The sequence below is a fragment of the Primulina tabacum genome, chromosome 16 (assembly GCF_025594145.1).
Source record: "Primulina tabacum isolate GXHZ01 chromosome 16, ASM2559414v2, whole genome shotgun sequence".
NCBI lineage: Eukaryota > Viridiplantae > Streptophyta > Magnoliopsida > Lamiales > Gesneriaceae > Primulina > Primulina tabacum.
This window is the reverse complement of record NC_134565.1, coordinates 33,489,124-33,513,734: the sequence shown is the minus strand read 5'-3', so window position 1 is coordinate 33,513,734 and position 24,611 is coordinate 33,489,124. Positions and strand designations below refer to the sequence as shown.

Genomic DNA, 24,611 nt, shown 5'->3' with positions numbered 1-24,611 from the left:
CATAATAATTTTTACACTCCAAACCTTTTATTTTATTTTATTTATCACAACATATAATGGAAATATTTCATTAACACAATCAAATTATATACTTGTCTAATTGATCGACTTGGTCTATGTTTAGAGTAAAAAAAATTATTTTAATATAAAAATATTATTGTTTTTCATCGACCAGACAAGACAAGAGATTTATCTCACAAAATACAATAGTTTTTTTGACAATTACCGATAATGTTTTTCACAAAACTCGTGTGAAACTGTCTCACGGATCAATTTTGTGACACAAATCTCTTATCCGACTCAACAAGTGAAAATTATTATTTTTTATGTCAAAATCACTCTAATTATTGACCGTATTAGCATGTTTCATGGATACATATCCGTGAGAGTATGACACAAAAACTTATGTTTTAAGGTTGATTTTACATATGACGCGATCAACATAAGAGAGATTAACCAAATCAAAAGTGGAACTCATTCTGTGTCAACAATAAACTCATTTTTAGTTACTTTCAGATATTTAGACTAAGAGATTTCACTTAGTGTCATTAAAAGTAATGTCACTGAAATGGTGCACTCATGCAAAAAGATACGTGCATGTTGGCAGTTAAATACAACAAAATACCATCATAAAAGTTATCTCCACAGGTTTTTCATGTTCATGTTCATCTTGTTTTGCTTGAATGGGCTCCTGTTTAAACTTTTGCGGTAGCTTCATAATAAATTTCAAGAGGTAGATGATTATCCCTTGCGTCAGTACTTGTGGTTGGAGAAAGAAGGTCGGCTCTTCCTCTAAACTAATTCCAAACCTAGTTTGTATTGATTTAGAAAATTTCTCACAGAGATCAGATGAATTAATACCATAAAAATGATAAACTTGTTCCAAACCATGCAAAAAACTTTCGATTTAAAACCATAATTTGAGAAGAATAGTTCAAGAAACGCTAGAAATAAACTTTGTTAATCTGTCTGATCAGTATTTATAATAGTAATACTAGAGTAAATTATTTTGATATCATTTGTATTATTTATGAATTAGATCCAATTAATGAAACAATAAAAATCAATAACTAAAATATAATCGAGTTTATGATTTGAATAAGACCAAAACTTTATGTAAAAGAAGTTTAAAGTATTTAAAAGTTGGAGGAGACTTTGTTTGATTTAAAAAAGTATACATTCATATCCCTTCTTTCACAATATCATATATATGCCTCGTTGAAATCACCATTCCACGTGCAATTACTACCATGGATGTGATGGTCATTTTATGCCATGTTTTGTGGGCTTGGACAATAAATTATTAAATAACTAAACAAAAAGTGAACTTGACATGGAATTAAAGGTAATAAAGATACTACAATCATATATCAATAATAATATGAATTTTTTTGAAGGTATTTTCATCTACAATTTGTCAGTTAGCATCTTCACAACTCCAAGAATCCAATGAGAGTCCATCTAGATATAAATACTTTTAAGTTGTGCTGTAATGAAGAGTTTTGAAATCTATAGAATTTCAAATTCAATTATTTTATAATTTTTGTAAATGTAACGATGATTTTCGACGAATTTGAAATGACACCTCACATGATTATCATTTCAAATTCACTATTCAGATCTGTTCTCAAATCAAGTCATTCTTTATTGTCAAGTTGGACGCAATAATTTAAATATTAATGAAAAATAAATGCAAATATTTGTATTTTTAATCCAACCATTTTTACTGTTCTAACTTATATGAGACATATATCTCAATTAGATCTCGTTAAATTAGACCTTTTTCAATTCACAAAATTGAGAGGAATTATAATAATAGAAGTGTGAAACAAAGCCATCGATTTACCTTTTTATTGTGCAATTTTGCAACTCTCCTCCACATTAACCTCCGTAAAATCTTTTGTAGAATGAATTGAGTTTCGATACAAAATAAATGTGCGCAATGTAAAAAAATGAAAAATTATATGAATTGAATAAATTTATCGAAAATGATACATAGAATTAGAGAAGCAATCAAGTTGCTTCGCAAGAGATTGATTTATTGGCTCTGAAACGACGAATTATAAACCTCCCAAATTATGTTTTCGAGAAATATTAATGAATTCACAGTTACACGTTTTCTATTATGTATATTTCTCTATTTTCTCATCGTTTTATTAAATAATATTATAGAAACGATTTTTTTATTTTAAAAACACAAATATTAACTTAATAACAACTTTTAAACAAAAAAGACAAAATTCAGTTTTCAGAATGAAATTTAACACTTCCACATTGATCGGATCACGACTTTTTCTTTTTCGGGAAAACTTGGAGCTCAAAATTTTGGTCATACACCAGCAGTACTGCTACACTTTGTGTCCATCCGTAGCACAAAATTACACATCAACCTAAAAATTATCACCCGAAACTTTGAAAGCATGATGCAGTGGGCAGTTTCTTGATTTGGTTCGGTTGGCAAATAGGAGTAGTCTGCTACAGTATCTGAAAGTTCACCAGATGCTATGAACGAACATAGAGCCCATTTACAGATGATGCAAATAGAGCCTCAGCTTGTTACTTTCACGAGTAAGAGTCTGTACATGAGATCGCCACGATCTAACACATGCCGTTCCCAATCTGATGTCACTCCGAAGGGATTTTCCTTCAGCCATTCTCCTTCACAAGTCTTCTCCTCATCATGATTCAGCAATGAAAGTTTTCTCTTGCCGTATTCTATAAATTCTTTTTTCATTCTCAGAGCGACAGCTTCTATATCAGATTGGATAAATACCTGCACATGTTTGCTGTCGGTCGTTATTTTTAATCTTCAGCGTATCAGAAATCTGTGCCACTTCGCCATAAAAGAATTCATCTTTAAAATAAAAACAGCTGGATTTATGGATCACTACATTCGTTCTAGTATGGTAATATTCTTGAGGCTTCCAGCATTTCTAAATGACAGAGAATGTGGTTGAATTGAAAAAATAAAAAGTGGAAGAAATCATGTTTCCATGACATTAAGCTTGTCAGGTTTATTGGTGACAATGAGGATTTCATTTTCCGAAAACATAAATGCTTTGGGGCCTTAAAGTAAACTTCCATATTGATTCGAACATAGTGAACCAAAAGAACAGAATTTAGCAGAGAGAAGAGAAATCCACAAGAAAAGGATAGATAGGAGAAGTATACAATCACAATAAAAGGTAACAGGAAAATAAATATCCGTATTTGAGGTGACACCATGATTGTTGAATGAGATTCACACACACACACACACACAGAGTTACCAATTAAACTAGTCAAATAAAGCTAAATATTTCTCAATACATTGATACAATTATTAGTCAATTACAAACATGTAATAATCATCAGCATGTGGCAAGTGATAAAGTACCTTTCCACCAATCACCAGTCTATCTGCGATTGCTTCAACTAATGACCTCTGCAACATTCTCCACCGGTTATCTGGCTTGTTGAAGTCAGGGTTTGGACACTGCAATCAGAAAGAACCTCTCTGAATCGAATATTTTATGTGGATGCTACAGAGCAATGTGCCTTGGATACTAGGTGGTTCATGATTGAGGGAATAATTTTATTCAGAGTCAGAGACAAAGCTAGCTGCAAGTTTCTGGGTATGCAATAAACTGTATCACCTGCACTGTTACAAGAACCAATGCCCCTGGGTAACTCGACACTATTGATCGAAATGTTGATGTTGCATTTGTTGCGAGAAAGTGCCTGTAAACCGGACGAGTAAAATGTAACAGCTTCTCTATTAGTAAATGGTGTCTCCAAAATTGGTTAAACAGAATTGAAATACCAAATAGCTATCTGGCCTCTCCAACCCCATCCCACAGTGAAAAAAAAAGCAGTATTTAAGCGGCTTCATTGTTCCAGTTCCGCCTTTTTTTATAGTCACTTCCGCCTTTTATAGAAGCAACAAATTACATTAATTGGGACAATAGAACCAAGGACTTCAAATTTGAGGATTGGTGTGACCCAATGAGAAATTCTTGAAATCGAAAGACAGGTCTCAAAACAGAAATAAAAAAACTGAGCCACTTACCCGAGAAATTGGTTAGGTAAAATGGCTTCAACAATCAGGTTATCTTAGTGAGTTCCAAAACAGGAATATCTGTTTAAAATTATTTTAAAAATATCTTGATGTTTGACTGAAACTGAAACTGACACCAATATCTGAAACCAGGACACTCATTTAGTTTCCTTCGTGACTATATCAATCAAAAGATGCACAACTAACTCTCAAGTAAGAACATTTGAACCATCTAATACCATGTCATCGAAATGTATTGTGACAGATTTTGACTGTAAATCATGATAAAGCCAAGAACAATTTTGAAGTTGCTGAAAGGAAGAAAGATAGGCATTTATTTAAAGTGGAAGCTAAGGATAGTCCTTAAATCCATCAACAAACTTGAAAATAAATTAATTGAACCAATGATATAAATCTTTACAGCTTTCCTTGGAGCTTTTTGTTCAAAAAATTTGTACCTCGCAACTTAGTAAATGAGCTGCAGTGATGCCTCCACTCATTACAAATTAGCATTTTACCAAGATTGTGAAGAGTGAGACCACTAGCATCTATAGTTTTCCAAGTACTAGGGATTCTCTAAAAAGTCAAACCTTAACCATGGTTTATTCATTTTGCAAGAAAACAAAGGCTTCAATTTAAGTGTACTCATCCAAATGCATGGAATACTTCCACTTGTCTGAATCATGAAATTACAACCTCCTATACCTACATGAGCAAGAGTGACCATAGCATGGACAATTCATCTTATTCTCGTAGAGTTTTTGCCTATATTCCTGTAAAAGCATGTTCTTTCTCTTTGTATTTTAGACTATGAGATGCTACTCTGGCACGTATAGTCAAAAGCATATCTGAGTACTGTTTGAAAGCCAAAAAATTATTACCGATATTTAATGAAATCACATGGCTAGGGCATTATAAATTTGACAGAAATTAACTGCTTACGCATTTTGGATGCCCAGTAGATGAATTTCATTAAGACAACGATCTACTAGCTGAAAATATCCAGACCCCAGAATTGGTAAGTTCATAAATCAAAATTTTAGGAATGAATATGTTCAGAGAGAGGATAAAAGACCTTTGCATTTATCTCTAGCCCAAGAAAATTCATATCTATACTTCTTCTTGCCATTCCAAACAGAAACAAGCCGTTGCCTGTAATTTTCCAACCACGATTTACTCTCTTTACTTCCTTGAGCACAGAATTTATTACCACAAACTTGTTGACTAAAAATGATCTGAACAATAAATTAGATTCCTTCAAAGAGAGTTTAACATGATTAACCTCCTCTTTTGGAAATGAATCCCTTATGTCCGCATATGTCTTGTGAGCATCTAATAGTTAGTTTGGCTCTATGGTATTTTTGAACAAAAATTTCCCTCACAGTTGCTCTAGACATGGTGTTGTAGTTGCAAAGACAAATGTATGCAATTTGCTTGAAATCAATCCATGACCAAGTAGTACAAATGATTATGAAATAATGGGAGGACGAGAGAGCGAAATAAAATGCAGGAAACTCAACCAAGTAATTTTGGACACATAATTTTCTTTCTTTGACGTCCACTATCTGAATAAATGATTAACCAAAACTTAGAATGTGTATATACGCAGAAGGCAAGAAAAAAATTGGAAAAAATTTGATTGAAACAGTTCCTATCTGCATCCTTCTGTGAATATGACATCATAGACAGCGTCGAGCTTCAAACTGATTAATATAGTAGTTGGTGAGCACAAAGAGGTTCTGGGGCCATAGATAGTAGTCAAACTGCAAAAGTTTCACCAGAAATTTCTGAATTTCTTTTATCTGAATGTTGTTTGACTTGGAATTTTTAATGCAAACATGCATGAAATGAATATATAAACTTGAATTCGAATTTGAAATAAACCTATAGTTTTTGTATATTGACATGGTAGGACAGAAGCGTGAAAATTTTGAATGCTTTATGAATGGGTAATCATATGCGAGTACAGTTTCCCAGCCAACCAAATGATACCAAAGGAATTAGTAAAGGTGGTGCTTGGATTTTTATTTATTTGACTTCATGCACATTGAGCAAGGGGTAGTTTCGTAAGGAGATGGTTGTTAATTGCAGTTTTGGCACTCATATTCTAGTCTTATTTGATAACTATATCATTGTTTCCGAGTAGATTATGAGTTTTGGCAGTTGTTTAGTGTAGATTGCAAGGACCAAGGTAACACGTGCATTTTGTGGCAAAGAAGACCTGAATAATAACTTTTCCTCAACACTCGGGAGAGAGAGCAGAAAACAAATACGGATTCTTGGCTAATAAACTAGAAAAATTCATTAGATATGAATTAAGATAAACAAGACATAGCGGATGGTCAAGTAAAATCGAACCTCTAGAACCCGTCTCTTATTGATTTCTTTATATTTATTTATCTTCGTGTTAGTTATCTTTATTTATTTTATTGTCAAACTCACTATGATTCTTAAAATAAAATTAAGATTATTTTAGTGTGAGTGTAAATTTTCAATCCTCGTAGGAATGATACTTTACTCATCAAATATTAAAATTTGATATCGTGCCCTTACGAGCGAGAATCACGCAATAATGGTAGCAAACAAAAAGATGTTCAGTTAATAATCCAAGATTAATTTTGTGTCATTCGAATAATGTAGTCACATGAAGATTACCACTTCCAACATCAACAACCAAAGGAAGCATTGGATTGCTATAAGCGATATTCCAGTCTACATGGAAGGGATATGCCTACAAAGATAAAAACAATCTATAATTTACCTGCAAGTTCCTAAGAGTAGTAAATTGATCAGGTATATATTGTTCCCACACAGCTTACTAATTAAAAACACTTCCATTTTGCATGAGCACATTTATGTAAATACATGGTCTTTTAGAGTCCCAGAACAAGCATATCATTTAAACCATCACTACAACTAAATAATGGCAAAGATTGCTAGTTAATAACATTTCTTGGTCAATTTTATTTTGATAAACATCTATACCACAGTACTTGGAATCTAAGAAAGATCATTTATAAAAACAAAAAATAATTGATTAAGTTAAAGAAAAGAGTCTCTAGCTGGTGGATGCCACAAGGGTGAATATTTTTTTAAAAAAAACAAAATCAAGATCAACGGAAAAGCTAGCAGAAGTTGGCCCAAAATGAACGAGGGACATTTTCTCGATTTCACAAATCCCTCACAACAACGTGATTCACATACAGAAATTTTTGAAGAATGAGTTCGGTGTGCGTACTCTATCTAATGCCTCAAGCCCAGGAAGTTTTCTTCCTTTAAGAAACTCCCACACAACTGCAGCATTTTTGACAAAATTATCTTCTGAGAAAGATTTTGATTTGCTTAATAATTCTTTAAACTGCATGTTCCCTACAAAAGTTATATCGCAACTTCTTTTCTTTAGAGTATCAAGTTCTTCTGCCAGTTTAAATGCTCCACCTTTACCCTGACATAACGAGTTGAACTTCAATGGGCCAATCCACAATATTCTCTGGAAAAATAGAGTTACTTTTGTCAAGAAAAAAACGTAAAATCCATGAGGGAAGTCAAGCATATACAATCAACTCAGATTTTCAAGAGAATCTAATAAATAAAACAAATTATAGTTCTCAACTCAGAAATATTATATATAAAGGCATTTTCTGCATGTGTAGCTACAGAGTTGTCCTCTACATAGGGGCAAACATACATTATGTCTCTGTCTAGAAACTGAGAATTACTATTTCTCTGGTAAAGATTGAAAAAATAAACTCAATAGTGTGTTGACAATTAGCAGGAAAATTATCTATACTGCCTAGGAAACAGACCAGCAGTTCATCAACTACAAGAAGTACAAGGAGCAATCAAGTTAGCTATTCTTCTGAGTATACACTACCTAGCAATGGAGATCACTACTGCACTTTCATATTCCTCTTTATCCCCTCTAGAACAGCTAATTGGAGCTTTTCTATACCTTAGAACATCCCCAATCTGTGGCAAATCAGAAAGATGACTAGCGGCCACCATGATGTTCATCTATCAGTAGGTGAATGGGAAACTCGAGTAAATTTGACGAATGTCCAGGTATCCGGGTATTTTTATGAGAAACCAATAAGCAGCTCGAAGATAAATGTTCTCGCATCCTAGTTTTTATAAAAATTTGTAAGCACCTTGCATTTTGAAAGTAAATAGATCATTTCTTGCAACGATCTTGGACCGATATCAACAGGTTGCCAACCTGGAAAGACGAGCATTGAAAAACAAGTCAACTGTGAAAACTTGATAAAAATACCACACAGTAACCATGAAAATATGAAACCCATGTGCAAATCAAGCTCAGAATCTCTTTCACAATGACAACGTTTGAACTTTACATACCAAAAACAGGAAGGATAATGAAACTTGAGAAAATGGTCTCTTTAACGCAAAAGTATACCTGGTTACATACTGAAATGGTGTAAATTGTGGCTTTACCTTTACTAATAGAAGTAACAGAAAATATCTTCGGTTGCTCTGGATTATGATTATTGATACACCAAACATCTTTTGGAAAGGCAAGTGGAATATTTCTTGATTTTGCAGACTCCACTATACTGATAGCATCTTTTAACACCCCAAGCTCCACGAATTCCATCGGCACAGGCACTCCTAGGGCATGCATTACTTGAAAGGCCAGAGTCCCAACAAAAACTAAACCATCACATGTAGAAGCCAAAATCTGCAGGGCAGCTGCTTTGTCTGCAAGGTTACCTCCTCCTATCTGCATGTAAAATTGAAGCACAATAAATAAGAGACCAACAAATGCAGGAAAGAGCCAATTAAGAGAGTCTGTATTTACGATAAAAAAGGATAACACAAATAGATATTGGTTTTAATACTTTATATCTTACTTGTAAATGAATGACGATATACTATTTATAGCCATCAGTCTAGAAACATGATACCACAAAATTCTCTAAGTTAGGAAAACTGATACCAAACTTAGTGATCTATCCCTAGAAATTAAAGAACACAACTGCCAAAGAGATAGCACCAAATCCCTAAATTTCTATTACATATTTTGTCAGAAAAAATCATCCAGTGGCAGTTCAAATAAATTATCGAGCAAAGAAATAAATTATTGAGCAAAGATTATAATCTTACAATAGCCATATAGGAATTTTCACTGGTCCAGATGAGTTTCTTGAGCTTATAGAGGCCTTCCTCAAGATAAAATCCAGCAACATAGGCAGGGCAAAAGGAAGCAATGCCAACAGTCGAAGCTAGAACTTTATGAGACTGGGAAAAGGCGTCATTAACAACAATATCAACACCAGTTGCTAGTTCTTTGGCAAACTTGGAACAGTTAGACAATTCCCCCTTCAAGTAGAAAAGATTTTCGAGCAGAAGAATGTCATGATTGTTACTCTCTTCTACACCAGAATGCTTGTATCTCTCAGAAAATTTCACTGGAACAACTTTGAGTTCAAGAACCAATGATAGATATTCTGGAATGCATAATGAGCATCAGTAAAGAGCATTAAGATATTGCAACAGAAAATTGAAATGGGGAAACTAGTACGGTTAACCTATCAGTCAAAAGAATGTATACCTGCTACAGATTCTGTTGAAGGATATGCTCCTGAAGGAAGGCTAGAATTGGTATTCTCACTCCAGCTGCCCACCATAATTACTCTTGCACCTGCTTCATACAAATACTTGATGGTATAAAGAGCATTGGCTGGTGGTGACTGGTCTTCCTTTTCGTGGAGTAGAACAATTGAATCGAATCTGACCATGACAACCTTTTCAAATAACTCCTTATTGGGGAAATTTCTAAGAGTTTGCACATGAGGAAAATCAATAATTTTTGCTCCATCAGAAGCTGCATCCTAAATGTAAAAAAATGCACACATGATAATTCTGCATAACCGTCTCCTCAAACAATCTGAGCATTGAATGATTCCATAGGCTCATTTATTTTAATTTCTATAAATGATTGCATTCTAACGTTTGCATGCATATGAAAAAGAATTCTTCGTTAAATTGTTCATAATGTCAGGCTGTCCTAATATTTCACGAGGTCACACTGTTTGACGAAATGTTAAGCTTGCTGGACCATATATTATACAGAATTACCATACTTACAAATCTTCAAACAAAAAGAAAAAGTCATATAAACGTCAATCGAAACTGCAATCCTAAAGGCAGAGAAAAACTAGACAATTGAACTAATCTACCTCTTCTCCAAGTAAATGTGCATCTAGATCAACCAGTTTGCAAGTAACTGTAAAATAAATTAAAATATCAGGTGATTGATTCTGTAAGATTAAGCAACAAATATCAAAATCATCCAATAACAAGATAACAACCTGGCAATCGAAACAGCGATGCTCGCCATTTCCTTTTCCTGCACAAAATCCTGTTTCGGAGACGGAAAGATGCTTCCTGCTGTTGGATTTTGATTGAATCCAAGGCAATAATTTTTCGATTAAAAATTTCGGATAAGAGATTCCCCCTCGTAATACCAAGAAGTTGACTCATCTTGCTCGCCCAGTTGAATATTTTTCAAGAGTATATCATTCTGCCGAATATGGAGGAGGCGAGGGGCATCAACGGCTAGCATAATGTTCTTTATCCGAACGTCATCCTTCGAATATTGTAAATTTATAATTTCACCCCTATGTTTTCCTTACTCTAATATCACCCCCACAACTTTGCCATATTGGAAATTCTATTTAATTTTTTTTAAAAAAAAATATTATAATCCATATGCAATTAAAGTAATTTAAAACTTGATCACTAATATTATATACATACATTAGTTTAACATAAGATCCCTACCAATTTTATTATTGTCCACAATGAAATGGATGATATGGGCATTTTATGCCAATAAGTAAGATAAAAACTTGTGTGAGAAGATCTCACGGGTCATATTTTGTGAGACGGATCTCTTATTTAGGTCATCCATGAAAAAGTATTATTTTTTATGCTAAAAATATTACTTTTATTGTGAATATCGATATGATTGATCCGTCTCACAGATAAAGATTCGTGAGACCGTCTCACAAAAGACCTATTCAATAATCAATTACCTTTGTGTTTTATTTTTTGAATTGTTTGTAATTTTTTTTGGTGGTATTCCTTGATTTTGAATTTTTAAAGTTCTCAATAAAATTTCGACAAAATATTTTGTTTTATAATTTGTTATTAATTATCAGAATAATCAATATATATGATTAATAAAATAAATATACAAATTAAGATGGCTATTATAAATATATATATTTAGTTAAATATATAAATGAAAATTATAAATAAAGTTTTTAAATTAAAATATAGAAAATGAATGTGTTATTATATACTGAGCCCATAAAAAATTATGTTTTTTGGGTTTATGATGAAAGAAAATGTTTAAAAGTGGTGGGTTTTAAACTTTTAACGTTTTAGTGAGCCAAGTCAGCCCAATGCCACACGACCGACATGTAACAGAATTTGTTCGCTTCGGTAATTGATTGGCTTATATTTGAATATATATTTCCTGTCCCAACGTATCTCGTCTTAAATTTTTTTCCTTACATTACATTTATATCATCACTCTCATACATAAATTCTTGACTAAATAATCTACTTTTCATACAGGTTTGTTTTCTGAGCTCGATAGGAGCTCAAAATTCATACTCGAGCAACTCAGACGCAGCGGCACAAATGTATATAGCAAAGTTGCATTTTAATGTCCAGTGGAACTCGAGCTTTGAAGTGAGGGATCGAAGTAAAGCTTGTGTGTACATCTACCCTACAGAACACGTTATCAGATTTGCAGCAACATCCCAAAAAGGGACAAAAAGGCAGGCACCACTTTTGCTTGAAAATGATGCATAATAGCAATGATTCATGCATATCCCCAGACTTTATAAAAATGTGAAGATCTTATCATAGAGTTAAAATGTAAAGTTTTTTTTTTACTACAAGGCAGGCAAAATGTGAAGATTCCCCATGTTCCATTAATAGACTCACATTCGATTCACATCAATCTACATATAGCAGATAAAGATTTCCTGTTGAATCAAGAAAGAATCGAAAAAAAAACCAAGAAACGGGGATGGGTTCAAAATGCAGAACAACTAGCTCCTTCGTAATAATCAAGCCATCCAAAAAACTAGTGAACAAGTTCTCCGTTTACCTTGTAAATTGGGTAACCAAACGATGCAACAGCACCTGGATGACTGGTCATAAAAGAGAATCGCCGAAGATGGGTATTTTCCGGTCATTACGATTGGTAATGCAGAGCCAAAGAAGTTCATGGTAGAATTAGCTTGCCTTTCATATCCCCCTTTCATAGGGGTGCTCGAAGCAGAAGAGAAAGAATTTAGATTCGAACAACAGGGTGTGTTTGCCATACTTTGTGAAGCAACTGCGCTCCAAAACACAAATTGCATGTTTGAGGTGACTTTAACCGAGAAAATGGACATCTCTGTAAATGTCAAAAAGCTGTTAAAAATAACAGCACAGAGCTCGGACAAGATATCGAATCTATATTGTTTACTTGAACGAAATAAATCAACACCTTGCATTTCTCTCCACATTTCTGCTTTTGCATCACACATGAAAGTTCAAGACCAGTCCACATTGCGATAAATGATCATTGGTTTTTCATCCCATCATGATAGCCAGAAAACAAATTAGAAATGAACCATGCGTTAGTCTTTCCAAATCAGATCAAAACCTTTTCCCCTTTGATACAGCCACACGGTCATTATTGTGTGCACCAGCAGTCAATGCATATAAAACAGCCAATTGAGATAAATTTTAGTGCTTGCACAGGAAACAAGATAATGCATGTATCATTCCCAAATGGACGGGGAGAAATCAAACTTGCAGCAACTAAATGAAGGTGAGAAGGAAAATTGTAAGACTGGTAACACATCTGTAAGAAAAACATGCAAAAAATCAAAGAAAGACAGTAAAAAGGAAGGTTATTGGTTTATTGACCATCTTTTTAGTTAGAAAAGAAGAAAACCAAATGCATTCCATTTCTTGTAATTGAATCGATGATTACAGAGGCTAATCACACTATTTAGAAATCACTACAGCTAATGGAAACTTGACAAATAGACAAAGTTTTGTTTCGGTTGTAACAAATTAACAAGATAAATATTCACAAAATCTATCAATTCTTCCCACTAGATTCCAGAGACTCGTACTCTCATGGATATGGGATTCACTTGCTCATGTTTTAACTCAGGCTGTAATCGTTGTATTTGTATGGCCCATTATCACTTGATCCTTAACTTGTTTCGGTAGGGACTTGCAACATGCAAGCACACTTAGATCAAGTTGTAATATAGTCGAATTCCCATAAGGTTAATATTTAATTATTAAAGTTTAAATCTACAGTAAATTAATTAAGTGACAGAGAACTTATAAATCCAAAAAAAATTAAAACTAAGAAAATTTTCCGATTAAAATTAACAATAGCCTATGATAAAAGAAGATTCTGAATTCAAATAAAAGAACCAACACAAACAACGATAAAAATTATAATATCTATTGACACCTATTTAAATTCAGTTAAGTATCAAACTTTCACTCGATTATGGTGGAATTTCCTGAATTATTGATTAATCTATTTCTAGAATGAATGAATACATTTTTAGATGACAATCCAATTATTCCTAATTGAACTTGATTAAATAAAAATACATTAAAAATCTATCCGATATTATTTGTAGTTGATTTAATCATATGTTGATTGATATCTTTTAAACTATATTTAATCAATCCTCCTCCAATTCAAGAATAATCAAACAAGCATATGAATATTTGACTATATTATTCACAAACAATATGAAATCATCATCAATATATAATTTATTGAATAATTACTAAATATCAAAACAAAGGGTTCTCTCCATCATATCGTGGTCTTGATCTAAAAGAAATCATTTCAAAAATGCATAACAAAGCATAAAAACAATGTTTCAGATCATGATAATGAATTACAAAAATGAAATTAAGAAAATTTCGACTTGAATGGCGCAATTCCCACTTGAAGTCATCTTCCTCCTCTCTCAAACCGCCTACAAAAATAATTGACAGAAGTCCTTGAATGAATAAGTCCTATTTATAACTGAAAAAAAAAGTCCTTTTCCCTTCGAAATTGGTAGAATTTGAGTTCTAGAGAAATAAAGATTCTTCCTTATTTTTCTAGATAAACATAAAATCATTATATAATTTGTGCTTTATCATACATTCCAACCAACAATTGTAAAGAAGAGAAAAAACTAAATTACAAAAGTTGAGAAGAGAAGAGAGACACAAATACCTCTTCTTCCCATTATATATTGAGAATTACTAGCTCAAACTGATGATAAATATAAGAAGTTCAGCATTAACTCAATATCATAGTCTTGGTAAAACGTCAATGAGCTTGGATGAAGTTTCTTAAACAAGGCACATATTGCTTAAAGCATGCTAACAACTTACAGCTAAAGCTATCGCTCCTCTTCTACAACCTTCAAATCAGGGTATAGAGGATGAGAAGACCTGTCAATTTAAAGAAGTCTTAATTCCCATTTTAGCATAGTTAAGTGCAAATAACATCGATGATAGATATCATACTTGAAAAGTATAGCACTGTAATAAATGCAGTAATACAATGTACAAATTGAAGTTTACACCACCTACATGCTGAGTAAACTGCACCAACTAAAATGGGTACACAGATATCTGTAAGATAAACAAGTAAAGATACATTTTCATTCATCGGAAAAATCATAATGTAGACTTACAAAAGAAACTAAAAACACACACTAAATTTTCTCGAAAAATGTCTTAGATTAGGTCCGATACCTGTGTGGATTCTAATCACATTCACCAGCACAACTAACTACAATTTCTAGTTAGACTAACCTAATCAACTGCTATAATCTTGAGCTAGCGTATGCAAATTCTCTTTGACTAAGTCACTCGAGGAATTACAAATTTACAACTGAGGGAGTTCTAGCTGGTTTTCCATAGACTTCCGGAGTACAAACTCGACCCTCCTCTTCTTATCATCTTTTTCGTCCTCACGTTCGAACCAGGATGAAGTTCTAGCAGCGGCCTTGTTCTGAATCCTCAAATCAAGTGATTCTCCAAAGACTTTTTTACCACCCTTCAACTCCAGAAATATAGGTTTCCTCTTTTCCGGAAGAAGCTTGTCCCCATCACTTCCAGAATCAAGCCCGTCCTTCATTGCCTCGATAGCAGGAGCAAATGTCTCCAATAAAGAGGCACGCTTTTCTGTGTGTGACTCACTGGGAAGCTTAGCATGCACATCAACCGGTAACAAGTTTCTCCCACCATCCTGCAACGGCTTAACAAGAACAGAATTTTCAATTTCAAAAAACTTGGACTTCCCCACCTCATCTGGTTCAGCTAATTCTCCAGCTGAGGCTGCAGCCACTAATGACGCATTACACACCAGACGCTGCTGCAAGCTTAACAAGGACCTTTCTGCCTTTCTACGCTGCCTTGCCAGCTCAATCATATCTGTACGAGGGTCAGTGTCCCTCTCATTCCATACAGGCGTTTGTATATATGTGTGAGGATCTGGAAATGCAGGCAACCAAACTGGGATATGCTTAGAACTGGGTGTCTCGCCCATTTGCGAGAAACTAGGTATCATTTTCCGTCCCCTGATCACAGGAAACTGTGGAACTGGCTGAGCAAAAGGTATCTCCTCCGCAGACGCCACATACTCCTCGAGCTCTTTGATAGGACCAGAACTAATTACACAATCATTTCGGGCCTCAGAAACACCAGAAAAACCTTGTGACCAGCCCAAATCCACTAATCCTTGAATGACATCAAAGACATTGCACTCGGCCCTACCAGCCAAATTTGCATTAAATTTTGAAGTTTTTCCCAGGTCACTGATGTAGCTAATCACAATTCCAGCTAGGGAATCAAGAGCAGACTCGTTGACTCCCTGAAAACCAATACTCTCACACATCTGCCCCACAAATACCCTTGAAATTGCTCGGCCAAATACATTGGTGCCAGATCGAATTATCGGACCTTGGTCATCTCTCCGTCCATCTACTTCACCTCCACCGTTCATATTCAGATTCCCCAACCACTAAGGTCTTATTCAACTCCAGAAACTCAAAAACACTAACCTCATAAACCCAAACACCTCCACAGCAGAACTAGGGCACAATTTATATACATTCCATCCATGTCCCCCTATGAACAGCCACGAAACCCAAATGGTCCAGCTGAAATATCAACCCCAGCTGAAATATCAACCAGTTTACCCACATATTGTGTTAATGCGAATAAGATTGAGTGTATTATGGAATACTTACAAGATATGCAGTTCCCAGAGTCTACCGAATCCCACAAACTTGAAGTCGGTGATGGGCGAAAGCGTATTGCATCAATTGCGTCAAACCCTCGACACAAAATAGCACAACTTTAGGGTTTCATATACAATTGTCGATTCGGAGAATGAAATTGGGGGTTTACAGATAATACGGTAGAGCTTAGAACCCTACCAAGAAACTGGAAATGAGAGCGTGGATCTGTAGAGCATGTTGAGGGTATTTATGGACGGAGCCATAATCAGGATTCAAACAATTTCAGTTAAAATTATTGTAATTTATTTTTATAAAAACATCAGTAAAACCAAACCGGCTCACGAATCAATTTTATGAAATAAATATGAATAGAGTTATCATGTCACAATTATTTGATCCATTGATTCTTCTTAGTTTTTTTAAATGAATGATCCATTCGATCGACAAAAATTTTTGTGAGACGGATCTCTTATTGGATCATCCATAAAAAAATATTAACTTTTGTGCTGAGAGTATTACTTTTTATTGTGAATATCAGTAGATTGACCCGTCTCACAGATAAAAATTCGTGAGATCGTCTCACAAAAAACCTACTAAACTATTCAAAGAGAAATATAACGAATATAGAGATAAATTATACAGATGGAACTGTGATATTTAAAAATTAACCATTAAATTTCATTCATATGGGTTTTATGAATCGAATTATTTATTTTTCAATTCTTATTAGTTGACGAATAAGCTATTAGAATGTGTCTCTTTTTGTGGCTCAGTTGAATAATTAAAAATTAAGTTAGATAAAAGATTAGATTGAATATTTTGGCCAAAAAATATTAAATTCTTGTAAAAAATCAAAAAATTACCTTTACAAAGCTCCAAATTAATTAGATTTTTCCATCTAAATCCACTTTTTTCAAAGAGTAGGTCTCTTGTGAGACGGTCTCACGAATCTTTATCTGTGAGACGGATCAACCCTACCGATATTCACAATAAAAAAACAATACTCTTAGCATAAAAAGTAATATTTTTTCATGGATAACCCAAATAAGATAAATGACAAAATACGACTCGTGAGACCATCACACACAAGTTTTTGTTTTTTTCAAATTTGGGTGCCGATGAATTTTCGCTTTAAAAATTCGATTGATTTTCGAAAGAATTTGAATAAAAAAAATAGGCAAAATTAGCCGAATGAAAACAAAGAATAAAAGTGATTGCGGCAAATTGGTAAATAATTTAGGATAAATACTCACATGATTATCCTATAATAAATTATTATGCTTATAATTAGCATAAGTTTCATCGTTAATAAAAAAAATCATACCTTCCTCCATTTTTTAAAATAAATAAATAAACGTAAAACCATTATGACCGAATCGAGTCAAGATTTCTATGTTTTTATAAGCGGTCCAATGGCTCATCTTCTGCAGCATCCGTCTTCATTCCTCGCATTTCGACAAATCCCTCTCCCTGTCTCGGCAAAATCCACCGCAGCATCACTTTCTTGCAACATCCGTATCCCTCCGAAATATTTGAATTTCTTGCTATCTGGATCTTTAGCTCTTTCTCTCGGTAAATCTTTGCGTCTGTTTATTAAGCAACGAACTTATGTGGTATGACTATGAGTGAATTTATATAAGTTTCTGTCAATTTTCCCTGGATTCAAAGTCACTCCAAACTAATACCATATTAAATATGTAATGGATTCATGACAAAAGTTGTTCCTTTTTCTTGATCGGAATTTCATACAAAACTTGTAATTTTTTTTATTGAATCTAAATTCTCGAGGGCACCTTATCTCTCAGTTTCCACAAGTGTGAGAATTTTGAGGTGTTCATTTCTTTTGATCTTCGTATTTATTGCACTGATACAAATGCATATATCATTGCTGGTTTTACAGTTGTGCAAAATGAATTACACTTTGTAGGAGTAGAGCTGATGAGGGAAATGTGTTGGTCGCACATGCGAAAACTTAATATAATAAATATAAAAATAAAAAATAAATTGGACACGAGATTTATGTGGAAAATCCCTAAAAATTATTAAAATAAAAACCACTGGCAAGATGAAAAGAATTCTAGTATAATATTTTATGGTATACAAACACTCATTGTATTTTCAAAGAGAACACACACTATGTTAATACAGGAGAACAAACATCTCACAAATATTATAGAAATAATAGGTTTAAGAAGAAAACTCAAGAATATAATGAATTGTTTGAAAATGAGATTACGAATGAGGGGAGGGGCTCCTCGTCATGTGAAAACGCGCCTTCCCCTCTGCTTTCTTTGTTAAATATGCACCTACCATCATTAATGTTTCATGTTGTTATTCATTTATTTTGCCGACATTTCTCCAATAGCCGCCAAACAATTCTCATTTCTTAAAATTGCTTGTATCTTTATTTTTCACAACATAAAATTGTTTATATTGAACTTTGTTATCTCGTATCTGCCCGTCATTATGTTTACAACAATTTAATAGATTGGACAAAATAATATCGCCTTAATAAAAAAATCTTTTCTGATGTAGGAGATCGGTCTGAGCTGCAACCACATAGCATACTCAGAATTTGAAGAAATTTTAAACCAAGGTTTTAATACCACTTGTTGGTCCATGTGTGAGAACTTGAGATAATAAATATGAAAATAAAGAATAAATTGGACACCGAAATTTACGTAAAAAAATCCTTAAAAATTATTAGGGTAAAAATTACATGCAAGATGAAAATAATTTCACTATAATATTTATGGTGCATAACAACTCACTGTGTTTCCAAAGATAACACTCACTCTCTTAATACAGGAGAACAAACATCTTACAAACATTATAGAAATAATAATAATAATAAGAAGAAAACTCGAGAATATAATGAATTACTTGAAAACGAGATTATATATGAATGATGAGAGGAGCTCTGATCCTCGTCAGTGTGAAAACGCGTATGAAAACACATCTTCCCGTCTGCTTTCTTTGTCAAATATGCATCTATCATCATTAATGCTTCATGTCATCATTCATTTATTTTGCCGACATTTCTCCCACTTGAAAATTTGATTGAGAATCAAACGCATCTCCACTCATCCTTTCAATCTTGTCATTACATGCTGCTTACGTTTCTGCTAGGCCACTTGAGGATCAACAACACTCAAACTTATCAGCGTTCAGTAACTTAGTCAGAACATCAGCTATATTATCCTTTATATGGATCTTCTGCATATCAATACTTCCTTATTCTACTACTTCTTAAACAAAGTGCAATTGGATCAAATCTCCAAATGGGAGAAATGTCGGCAAAATAAATGACTGACAGCAGGAAGTATTAAGATGCATATTTGACAAAGAAAACAGACGGAAAGACGCGTTTTCACACTGACGAGGAGTAGAGCTCCTCTCATCATTAAGATATCATCTCATTCTCAAGCAATTCATTATATTATTGAGTTTTCTTCTTATTATTTTTTTATAATATTTGGAAAGTGTTTGTTCTCATGTATTAAGAGAGTGTGTGTTCTCTTTGTAAACACAGTGAGCGATTTTACATCATAAAATATTATAGTGAAATTCTTTTCATCTTGTCAGTGGTTTTTACCCTAGTAATTTTTAAGGTTTTTCACGTAAATTTCAGTGTCCAGTTTATTCTTTATTTTCATATTTATTATATCAAGTTGTCATACATGAGACCGACAAAAAGTTGGGGTTAACAAGCCTGAATTGCTTCCTAAAGTGTTTACAACGGTTATTGATGCTGCTGGTTTCCTTTCAGAGGGTCAGGTGTCGATTTTTACTTATCGTTTCTTCGAATTAAATTCAATTTCTTACATTATTTTTTCCAAGTTTCGAATCCTTTCAGACAACAATTCATAGAGAGTCAACCTTTGTTTCTATGATAGTTCTGTCAAATGGCTTAGAAATCAATGCATGAATGAGATGCAACGCTAAATAGTATCATATTGTTCAATTTGATCTGCAGAAGAATAGAATAGCCCTGGAGATCGATGCCCTTGAAAAAGATACAGGATGTAAGTTGCGAGTTTTAGCTCAAAACTATCCTGATACTCCTTGTATGACATCAAATATTTTGGGTTTCTTTCTGTGTAGATTTTAAAAACATAGTGGGGTTTATCTATCTCTTTCTCAAACAATTGACACTTTACAGAATGAGCTTTGCTAAAATGATTTTCCCAAGTTATTAGAAGAGTCCACTTTCTAATATAATCTATATGTCTACACCCCTCGGATAACTCGATATGGAATTAGAGACACAATCATCAGTCTTTAAAAGGAGATAGCTTCGTCACGACCTAGCACATTGATCTATTGACATTGAGATGTCTCCAACATAAGTAGAATCTTGCGCCAAATGAAAATCTATCCAAAGGGTTTTAATGCAACGTGGGGTGTGATATCGAACATCTAAGAGTGTATTTTCTGATAACATAATGAGATCCACCCTTTCAATTTTTTTCACATGTCTAGCGATCAAAGATTTCTGGAACGTGGATGCTAATACAATAGTATTCGTGGCCGATCCCAACTTCGGTAGAGGACTAAACCAATATTTTTCTCTCTTCCTCGACTCCCAACTTTTATTTTTATGTTCTTTGTTATCAACCAAGAAACATATTAAAAACTTCAATGTTGGAGCTTCGGTGGATTTAGACATACCGTGCAGTTTCTGGAGCCGATTAGCCGGGAAATATGGAAACGTTTTTTACTGGAGAGAAAAGGTTAAAGTTCCTCAAGTCACATTAGTACGGTCAATATTATGAAACTTTTACCGTTAGTAAGATAGTTTTGATCTTGAGTAGGTGAGGACGCATCTATCAATGCCGAAATCTCGACCTGCTTGAGAGAACCTGTGGGTGCAAACAACTGCTCAGAAGTAAAATGAAAATATGTGGTTCTTAGTATTTGTTTCTATGTATGCTTGGTTCTCCTGTACGACAATCTTTCAACAGAACTTCATATACATTTTGTGATACTACACATTGATTTTCATTAAATTATTACAAGATCACATCCATAAATCATTAATTGTTTGAAGCCTTTGAGCTGACAGTATGATAATATTTGTGTTGTTTCTTGATTAAGATGTTTTCACACCATCGGGAACCTCTGCAACTTTACTTGTTGATTCTAGGATCTAGAATTCTAATTTCATGTTACCTTTAGGATAATTTCTTGAATATGCATCCAATGATAGACACTTATCTTTATTCTTTACAAGTGAGGTTAACTGAAAAAAGTACTGAATCACACATGTAAGAATAAATGTTTATACATCTCTACGGCTATAGTCCTAAGGTACCATCTCACTAACAAACACCTCCATGTCATAGCAGAAATAAACTCAAATAGGAGAATGTGGTAATGACACCCTGCTATATCCATAACATTTTAGATATATGAAATATTTCCAGGATTTCTTAGTACAAGATCGCCTCTATGATTACCTGAACATACAGCATGCTTTATACTTTCATCAATCAATCTAGTCCACAAGTGAAATAGGCATATGATCGATCGATCTCACAATGCATAAGCCAAAAGACACATTTGATCATGCAGTTGGCTTACGCTGAAAAGAGGTTCCGGGATCATCGGTACTTGGGAAGACCTGGAGACCGGTGACCATGGCATCTGGTGGACCCCTCCGGCAGCGTTGCTCCATCTCCTCAACTTTATCGGGGTTCCCAGAAAACAGGGCTTCCACAGAGCCATCTCTCATGTTCCGAACCCAACCCTTGAGCCCCAATTCATTGGCATTGTCAATTGTCCAATTTCTGTAGAATACACCCTGAACCCTCCCCTTTATCATCACTCTTACCTACAATACACCGCCAAAAAAAAGAAAGAAGCAGTCACAAACACATTCATTCTTCAAAATTTTATTGAAATTTTCACCGACTTCATCCCAACTTAAAACCAGACACAGATACAACAAAGGCCCGTAAAAGCTGATAAAGAATCGATATCATCAACAGATTCTCGGACCAAAAACATAATCCTTTAGCGCAGAACAAATTATCAAAATTGAAGCATAAAATCAGTATAAATATGCGAAACGGATGATTTCTCACAGTTTTAGCATTTGAGTCGGCGGCGGGTGCATCCTTATCCTGGGAGAAGTTCACGGAGGCGGACATAGGAGAGACGAGAGGAGGTAAACGACTTCGCAACATAGGAATAAAAGGAGCAGGAGGAAGAAGAAAAGGGCGAGGAACCGAAAGAGAAAGAGGAAAAAGATAAAGATGAAGACTGCGTACAAGAGCGCGAAGGTGGGGTAATCGTCTGTGGCAGAGACTAGCATTACTGTCACGGTGGCGCAGCCATGGGAAATCTGGAAGATTCTTCGAGCAGAGAATATGGGATTTCAAGATTGAATTCGCCATCTTTATTTCAGCTCGAAAGGTTCTGAACTTGAGCATGGAATTTGTGTGGAAGGAATCTTGGGAAAGAGTTATTGTAGGCCGTCGGATTGTGGATCCAGGAATCTTGGACGGTACATGGAGATTCCATCACTTATGCTCTTAGGCCTGCCACAAATGGGCCGCAGATTCGAATTCAGGGCTATTTCTTGACACCAACTCACCCAAACTACCATGAATTTTCTATGATTCTAGTTTTAGGCCAGATCTACACATGAAATCCAATTTTTTCGGCCCAATTTTTTTGGCAGCCCAATTCGAAAATTTTCAGATACTAAATATCCTGTGAAATATTAATGGTTATTAGTTTTAACTTTTAAGTATCCGTCCTCATTTTACTAAACAATTTAACTCAAATTGCTATATATATATCTATTATAAGTCAATATAAACAATTTTAAACTTTTATTTTCGACTAATAAAGAATGAGGGTATCACAATTGTTTCATATATTATATAAAAACGGTACGATAAAATATTCATTGTGCAAGTGTATTTTCTATAAATCTTGTATTCCTTGCATTTGAAAACCGAGGTTAACATAGATAAATAAGGTTAAGTCCAATAAAGGACGAGGAATCTTCTTCTTTCAGACAAGAAGTCATGCGTGACGTCACAATATGTTACATTTGAAAATCATTTAACATTGAAAAAATTGTTAAAAAATAGGAAGCGAATTCAACGCAAATTATTTAAGTAAAAACAAGAACTGGTAAAATTTTGTGGCTTTGATAGCAGCAGCCATTTGGAGACATCAAGTATGGAGTTTTGACTTCGTAGTTTCGCCCAAGAATACTGACTACCGATCTCAAAAGTAGTACTATCCCGCAATGGAGCATGAATAGTCCCATATTTGAGGCTGATGCGATAAAAATTCACGTTAGAATTTTGTACCTATGAATTATAATATCATGTTCAAAATTTTAGGCTAGTGAAATAATAATCGAACAACCCGATTGATGTAGCCAAAATAATACGTACGTCACTTGAAATAGGATAAGTCGAAGGGATGTGGGAGTTTCGGATCCACGTGCGTGTGCAGATGTCATTTGTGCAAACCATAAGAAAAATAATGGATTGTCACGTGTGTCGCGGACAGAACGTTAGAGGCATCGAGGATAACACGACGAAAAGACTCAGATTCTCAAATCAGCGATACCTAAAACTAGAGAGAATAATAATAATATAGCAAAAACTTGTGTGAAACGGTCTCACAAGTCGTATTTTGTGATACAGGTCTCTTATTTGGATCTTCCATGAAAAAAATATTACTTTTTATTTTAAGAGTATTACTTTTTATTGTGAATATCGGTAGGATTGATCTGTATCATGAATAAAGATTCGTAAAACTGTTTTACAAAATACCTACTCTAATAATAGAAGCTTACAAAAATCAAATATGTCAATATGAGAACTTACCTCTGCAAATGAGGAAAGATGACATATTTGTAAAATTCTTGATGGGCTTGAAGCATGTTGACCATTTTGTTGGGTTTGGGTCCTATATGGCCCTAAATATATGATTCCAAAAATAATATTATTTTCTCCAAGCATATCATGTTGTGGCGATAGTATCATCGGTAAATTTTGCCCAGACTCAAGGGAATTGATGCGTTTGGGACAATGGACTTGGTCGTGGCTTTAAGACTAAATATTTCAGAAGTCATTATATTGAGCCATGACGGTGTCGATTTTTCCGACTTTTGGAAGTTGAATTGCTGCAACATTTCCGGTGGTGTTGGTCTTTCTGACATCCAAGAGTTGAAACGAGACAGCATTTCCGACGGTTTGGACCTCGTCACTTCCAGAAGTTGAACCGCGACAGATATTATGGTGGTG

At 34.2% G+C, this 24,611-nt stretch overlaps 3 protein-coding genes across 15 annotated transcripts; all 3 read right to left on the bottom strand.

Annotated features, from left to right (window-relative positions):
• Positions 1 to 2,245: 2,245 nt before the first annotated feature.
• On the bottom strand, positions 2,246 to 10,637 carry LOC142528629 (uncharacterized). Of its 6 annotated transcripts, XM_075633703.1 has the most exons (14): positions 10,366 to 10,634; positions 10,234 to 10,280; positions 9,606 to 9,885; positions 9,158 to 9,501; positions 8,489 to 8,774; positions 8,185 to 8,252; positions 7,475 to 7,526; positions 7,275 to 7,330; positions 6,692 to 6,767; positions 5,112 to 5,188; positions 4,979 to 5,028; positions 3,636 to 3,720; positions 3,377 to 3,475; positions 2,246 to 2,773 (listed from the first exon to the last, which is right to left on the bottom strand). In XM_075633703.1, exons 1-14 carry the CDS (start codon positions 10,535 to 10,537, stop codon positions 2,549 to 2,551), a joined length of 1,917 nt encoding a protein of 638 aa, XP_075489818.1. In that variant the 5' UTR covers positions 10,538 to 10,634; the 3' UTR covers positions 2,246 to 2,548. The 6 variants fall into 6 exon arrangements, 4 of the variants coding, with proteins under 4 accessions (XP_075489818.1, XP_075489817.1, XP_075489819.1 ...); XM_075633702.1 differs by having other exon boundaries at positions 7,275 to 7,526; XM_075633704.1 differs by having other exon boundaries at positions 7,275 to 7,526; positions 9,606 to 9,829; positions 10,366 to 10,597.
• Positions 10,638 to 11,515: 878 nt separating this feature from the next.
• On the bottom strand, positions 11,516 to 16,636 carry LOC142529300 (transcription initiation factor TFIID subunit 8-like). 6 transcript variants are annotated; one of them, XR_012815878.1, is made up of 4 exons: positions 16,348 to 16,636; positions 14,483 to 14,542; positions 12,564 to 14,076; positions 11,516 to 12,470 (listed from the first exon to the last, which is right to left on the bottom strand). XR_012815878.1 is itself a non-coding variant. In XM_075634804.1 (3 exons), the coding sequence occupies exon 3, from the start codon at positions 16,098 to 16,100 to the stop codon at positions 14,982 to 14,984; it is 1,119 nt and encodes a 372-aa protein (XP_075490919.1). In that variant the 5' UTR covers positions 16,101 to 16,275; positions 16,348 to 16,434; positions 16,537 to 16,627; the 3' UTR covers positions 14,729 to 14,981. The 6 variants fall into 6 exon arrangements, 3 of the variants coding, with proteins under 3 accessions (XP_075490919.1, XP_075490918.1, XP_075490917.1); XR_012815877.1 differs by having other exon boundaries at positions 12,564 to 14,542; XR_012815879.1 differs by lacking the exon at positions 12,564 to 14,076 and having other exon boundaries at positions 16,348 to 16,632.
• A 4,189-nt stretch (positions 16,637 to 20,825) lies between these two features.
• LOC142528887 (uncharacterized) lies at positions 20,826 to 22,997 on the bottom strand. Of its 3 annotated transcripts, none has more exons than XR_012815787.1 (3): positions 22,425 to 22,982; positions 21,798 to 22,171; positions 20,826 to 21,200 (listed from the first exon to the last, which is right to left on the bottom strand). XR_012815787.1 is itself a non-coding variant. In XM_075634152.1 (3 exons), exons 1-3 carry the CDS (start codon positions 22,770 to 22,772, stop codon positions 21,088 to 21,090), a joined length of 711 nt encoding a protein of 236 aa, XP_075490267.1. In that variant the 5' UTR covers positions 22,773 to 22,997; the 3' UTR covers positions 20,826 to 21,087. The 3 variants fall into 3 exon arrangements, 2 of the variants coding, with proteins under 2 accessions (XP_075490267.1, XP_075490268.1); XM_075634152.1 differs by having other exon boundaries at positions 21,922 to 22,171; positions 22,425 to 22,997; XM_075634153.1 differs by having other exon boundaries at positions 20,826 to 21,580; positions 21,922 to 22,171; positions 22,425 to 22,991.
• Between the last annotated feature and the right edge of the window lie 1,614 nt (positions 22,998 to 24,611).

Excerpts from the sequence above, each read along its gene's own strand:
- LOC142528887 (XM_075634152.1), bottom strand. The coding sequence starts at position 22,772 with ATGCTCAAGTTCAGAACCTTTCGAGCTGAAATAAAGATGGCGAATTCA. Across the intron at positions 22,172-22,424 it reads CCGACTCAAATGCTAAAACT|GTAAGAGTGATGATAAAGGG; the intron begins GTGAGAAATCAT and ends GGTGTATTGTAG. Across the intron at positions 21,201-21,921 it reads TCCCGGAACCTCTTTTCAGC|GTTCTCTCAAGCAGGTCGAG; the intron begins GTAAGCCAACTG and ends TTGCACCCACAG.
- LOC142528629 (XM_075633702.1), bottom strand. The coding sequence starts at position 10,537 with ATGAGTCAACTTCTTGGTATTACGAGGGGGAATCTCTTATCCGAAATT. Across the intron at positions 7,527-8,184 it reads ATTTACTTTCAAAATGCAAG|AGAATATTGTGGATTGGCCC; the intron begins GTGCTTACAAAT and ends CTATTTTTCCAG. Across the intron at positions 3,476-3,635 it reads TGGTTCTTGTAACAGTGCAG|TGTCCAAACCCTGACTTCAA; the intron begins GTGATACAGTTT and ends TTCTGATTGCAG.
- LOC142529300 (XM_075634804.1), bottom strand. The coding sequence starts at position 16,100 with ATGAACGGTGGAGGTGAAGTAGATGGACGGAGAGATGACCAAGGTCCG.